The following is a 5,566-nucleotide window of genomic DNA, read 5'->3' as shown; positions in this document are numbered from 1 at the left end:
GGAACCTTGGGAGGGGACAAATCTACAACAATGAATGAATGAAAATCCAAAGCCTCTGTAAATTTTCACTGAAATTAATAACAAATTTAAATTTAAAAAAAAAAGAATTAAGTTAGAGTAAGGATGGCAATGGAACCACCTTACCTCTGTAACTTGATTTGTGCCACTATTAGAAGAAAAAAAAGAGAAATTACTTTTTTAACTATGAAAGCAACCCCATTTTTCCTCACCTTTTCGTCTCCATCACAGTAGATCATACGATCCTCTAATTCAAAATGTCCCATGCCAGTCTATCTCATCTCCCCAATACTTCCTATGTCAATATTTATGTGTTCCTTTTCCCTCTTAACAAATACCCAATTTTCCTACATTCATGGCTCTTACATTCCATATTCCAATCACTAGTGTCTGCTTACAGCTGTTCCTCCATTTGTTCCCATACTTGAGGGCTCAGCCTCAGTTACCATATTGCTAGTCTAAGTGTGCTCTGTTGTACAAAGGGTATACAGAGGCCTACTATTTCGAAAGTGGTTGGCCAATCCTTCTTCCTAGTCTATCTTAATTAGATTGCTCAGATTTAGAACATTATCTGACAGAGAAGCATTTTACAGAGAAGAGCAACTGTTCATAAGAGTACTATGAGTCATAGTCAACTCAATGGCACATAACAATAACAGGACAAAAGATCCTAGAGCAGATAAGACAGATTCTTTGCTTTCTAACTGTTGTCTTTATATGAGTATAGAAGTGTTTCTTTTTGATAGTGTTAAATTTAAGTGTCAAATGAGCTCTGGTGGCCTAATGGCAAGAAGCTGCACTGCAGTCCCAGAAGTATGTAGTTCAAATCCACCAGATCCACTGCTGGAGAAGGAGGGGCAATCTTCTGTACCAGTCAGATCTGATTTGATGGTACACACAAAAAATAATAAAATAAAATTTAAAAAATTTAAGTTTCAAGTAATATGTGAAACCTTTTTTCACATTCTTCTCAAGAGGGTTGAAAAGCTAGTAGGCTAGATCATAGAGTAATAAAACATAACATTTTTCTTTTAAAAATTTTAAATGTGTGTGCAGAGTTAAAATGCTGTTGTACATTTGTAATTTATTAAAATAATTCTAAAGGGGGAAAATATTTACAGCCTTGGAAACCCAGTAGGGCAATTGTACTCTGCTCTTATGAGTCCTTATGTGTCCCTATGAGTTGGAATTCAACTTGACAGTAATGGGCTTTTGGAGTTTAGAAGTAAAATAGCACAGGAACAAAAGTAACATTTGAATATATGTTCATTTTCAGTTTACTGTACTTTTGTCTCCTCTCAACAACTATATATGCCTCAGACTTTAATCAGTCCATATTTTACCAGTAATCCTCTCTGTGATCTGGTGGAGTTCAGTTAACCATCTGCATGTGAAATTGATCTAAAAATCTTTTGACTGTAAAATTCCATTGCACATAATTTGACCTTACCCCATACTTGGATGAAATCCTAGATTCTACCCATTAGTCAAACAGTGCATATATCACACCTAAATAAATCTCTTTTAAAAAAAAATCTGAAGAGGAATCGGTATGTAAAGTCATTACATTTAAAATTTGCCTTTTTTCTTTCTTTCTTTTTTTTTTTTTAGTGTTCGAAAGAATCCTCAAACCAAGAAAATACAAATTACATCTTCTGTCTTTAAAGTTATAGCATATGTAAGTGTTGGGGAAGTATTTGCAATGGATTTTTTGTTGTAGTCAGCAAGTACGAAAATATTAACTCTAAGAAAAAAGAATATGACACTAGTTTTCTTAAAATTAAAATTTTATAGGTTCTAGAGATTTTCTTGTGGGAGTGGGGATGTGTGGAGTTTTCCCCCGGCCACCTTTTCTGTTGTCTGTTTCAAAAAATATTTCCTACATTTTAGAACTAGATCTGTAATTCAACTGGTTAAAAACTGCAGTTTTCTATCAAATTTTACTTCTAAACCCCATAATCCTTAAGGCAGATAAATAAGACCTCTATAAATGCCTTTATATTATAAAACCAAGCATTTTCATTTTAATATCATACTATACTGTGCTGGAGGAGACTATTGAACATACCAGGGACTTCCAAGAAAACTAACAAGACTGTCCTGGAGAGGGTAAAACTCATGGGCTCTTTGGAGGCAAGGATTTTGAGACTCTGTCTCACATACTTTGGACATGTAGCCAGGAGAGACCAATCTTTGGAGAAGGATATTATGCTTGGAAATGTCAAGGAACAGTGCAGGAGAGGAAGACCCTGGATAAGGCGGGTTGACTCAGTAACTGGGTTAATGAGAGTAAGTGTGTCAGGGACAGTGAGATTGGCTCAGAAATAGAGCAGGCTTCAGAGCATAGGGTTGCTCTGAGTTGTAATTGACTCAACAGCAAATAACAACAAAAACAACATGCTGTGCTAAGACATGGTGATAAACAAAAGAAATATAGTGTCTGTTCTCATGATGTATGTGAGCCATGTTCCAAAAAGAAAAAAATTGCAATATGGACATTTTGTAATATTAATACTTTAAATGTACTTTTAAAAGGATGACATTTCTCTTTCAACTATAATTTTTTTAGAGACAAGAAGTATCCATGTATGCATAGTAGACATGTACTGTTAGTATGCTATGTTCTACTTATTAAATATAGTAGAGTTGTTTCCAACTCATAGCTGTGTTGTGTAATACAGAACAAAAACACTGCCAGATCCTGCACCATTCTCACAGTCTCTGCTGTGCTTAAATGCACTGCTGCCAATATCAGTCCCTCTCATTAAGGATCTTCTCTTTGTCACTGGCCCTCTGCTTCACTCACTATGATACTTAGTACAGGAACTGACCCCTCCTGATTATCTGCTTAAAGTATGTTAGAAAAATATCATGCTATTTATATTTAATCTTGGTTAGTTCCCAATTTATTGTCAAAAGTTCTGGTTTGTTTTAGGGTATTGGGGGGTTTTTTTAGTTATCAAATGTTTTGTGTATGTATGTCTTGAGATATTTTTACAGAAAATAGTCAATTGTCAAATATGTCATCATTTAATTGTAGCTGAATACTAAGTAATTTAGGCTTGTCTTTTTCAGGATTCTGCTGGTATATGCTACCCTTCAACTAAGAGTCATGAACAGACATTTTCCTACTTTGTTGTGGACCCCATCAAACGTCATGTGAATGTTCTATACCACTGTTATGGTGTGGGAGAAATGTCTTAAAAATGCTGTTTCAGATTATCTAAATCTACTATGCTTTTTTTAAAGTCATCTATTTTTAAAATTTTAATTCTTATTGATAGATAAGTATTTATCTTGCAACTTATCTAAGTAAAGTTGGCTTAAAGCAGTAGAAAGATGCTGTTATCTAAATTCTCTTAGGATACTAACACCAGAATCAATTTCTATCACTAATATAAACTATACCATACCAGTTCAAGGATTTTTTACAGAGTTACAAACTAGCAATCTAGTTCACATTTATTGCCTTAATACTCAAGCAAATCCTCTATTTTAAATATATTTTACTTTGGAAGCAAACTTAATTCTGGATTGAAATTGTACAAAAAAGCTAAATACTTCTACTATACAGTATTTACTTTTTCTAAAAAAAAGTTTTATTTTATTCTGTTTTTTTACTTATGGGTTTTTTTAGTTTCAAATGGTTTTTCTAAGCCTTGTCATATTTTTAACTTTTAAAACTTGAATTTTATTTAATTATATTTCTTCTTTGCATAAAGATGTATCTATAAAGCTGTGAAAAAAGTACAGTAATTTTTGATACATTATGTACTGAAAAGTCTTAATTAATAAAAAAGGTTCTGAAAGTAATTATAAAATATAAGAGCTGTTCTGCTACTATTTTTACATTTGCACAAGAACAAGGAACAGTGTCTCTTAATACTGTCCTTTCATTACATTTGTAGAACAAAGTTATAACTTGGCTTTTTTAATTGAAAAAGTGATTGGCATGTATCCCATTCACAAGCAAGTGTGAGATTTATATTTTGCATCGCAGGCGACTCGACGGCACATAACAACAACAACAAGGTTAAGGATGACAATTTTGGATTTTAACTTGAGGCTATACTTGGAAAATAGTGATTTGAGCATAAATCTCAAGAGATAATTTGATAGGTATATACTTGAGAGATGAGTGGAAATCTCAAACTATAAAAGCAAGTGTACAAAAAGTCATTGTCACAATGTTTATATAAAAATGCCCATTGTCATGGAGTTGATTCAAACTCCCATAAACCTCACATATTACCAAGTGAACTGCTCCATAGGGTTTCCTTGACCATTATCTTTATAAAAGTATATTGCTAAGTCTTTATTTTATGGTGCCATTGTATGAATTCAGATTGCCCACCGTTAGATTAATGTTTTTTGCCATTGAGTTGCTTGCAATTCATAGTTATCTTGTGTATGTACAGCAAATTTAAACCCTGCCCTCTCTCGAGCCAACTTCATTGTCTCCAACACATCTAACCCATTATCCTAGTCATTGAGTCAATCCTTCTTATCCAAAGTCTTCCTCTCTTGTACTGTCCCTTCATCCTTTCAAGGATGATGTCCTTCTCCACGGATTGGTCCCTCCTGGAAACATGCCTAAAATATGTGAGAAAGAGACTTTCAAAATCCTTTGCCTCCAAGGAATAGCCTGTTTTCATCCTCTCCAGCATAGACTGGTTTGTTCTCTTAGCAGTCCATGGTAAATAACTCTTCTCCAGCACCACAACTCAAAGGCCTCGATTCTACTTCTATCATCCTTAGTCATTGTGCAACTCTGATGCATAGCAACTAATTACAAAGACCATGTCTTGGACCAGGTGCATCTTAGTCTCTTGACTGACATCATTGCTCTTCAGTACTCTGGAGAGGGCCCTAGAAGCAGATTTTCCCAGTGCAATTTGTCTTTTGATTTTCTAACTGTAGGTGCCAAGACTATTGATTGTGGAACCAACCAGGTGAAGCTCTTAACAATCTCAATCTCTTCTTTATCTATCATAATACTGCCAATTGGCCCAGTAGTGAGAATCTTTGTTTTCTTGATGTTAAGCTTCAAGCCACATTGAAGGCTACAGTTCTTGACCTTCTGCAGCAAATGCCTCAGGTCCTTCTCAGTTTCAGCAAGCAAGATCGTGTTATCTGTGTAATGCAGCTTTTGATGAGTCACGCTCCGATCCTGATGCCACGTTACTCCTCATAAAGTCTAGCTTCCCAGATGATCTTTTCTGCATATAGATTGAAAAGCTATGGAGATAGGATGCATCCCTAGTGTTCACCTTTCCTGATTTTGAACTATGCAGTGTTTCTTTGCTCTGTTCTAAAGATTGCCTCCTGGTCCAAGTAAAGGTTTTGTGTAAGCACAATTATGTGTTCTGGAATTCCCATTCTTCTCAAAGTTAGCCACAATTTGTTACAATCCACACAGGCAAATGCCTTTGCACAATCAATAAAGTACAGATAGAGATTCCTCTGGTACTCTCTCTGCTTTCAGCTAAGATCCATCTAACATTGGGTATGATGTCCCTAGTGCCATGACCTCTTCTAAAACCACCCT

At 35.0% G+C, this 5,566-nt stretch overlaps 1 protein-coding gene across 1 annotated transcript in view; it reads left to right on the top strand.

The window, feature by feature from the left end:
• The window catches only part of LOC102875649 (chromosome unknown open reading frame, human C11orf70), a 78,767-nt gene extending 75,545 nt beyond the window's left edge, over nt 1-3,222 (top strand). The window contains exons 6-7 of the mRNA XM_006887319.1: nt 1,630-1,696; nt 3,094-3,222. Of these exons, the coding sequence (XP_006887381.1) occupies nt 1,630-1,696; nt 3,094-3,222 (196 nt within the window). The remainder of the gene's footprint in view (nt 1-1,629; nt 1,697-3,093) is intronic.
• The last annotated feature ends 2,344 nt before the right edge of the window (nt 3,223-5,566 follow it).

Source organism: Elephantulus edwardii, unplaced genomic scaffold (genome assembly GCF_000299155.1).
Source record: "Elephantulus edwardii isolate Elephantulus edwardi_28Jun2011 unplaced genomic scaffold, EleEdw1.0 scaffold00056, whole genome shotgun sequence".
Classification (NCBI taxonomy): Eukaryota; Metazoa; Chordata; class Mammalia; order Macroscelidea; family Macroscelididae; genus Elephantulus; species Elephantulus edwardii.
The sequence above is the reverse complement of the archived record's forward strand: the minus strand, read 5'-3'. Positions and strand labels throughout refer to the sequence as shown.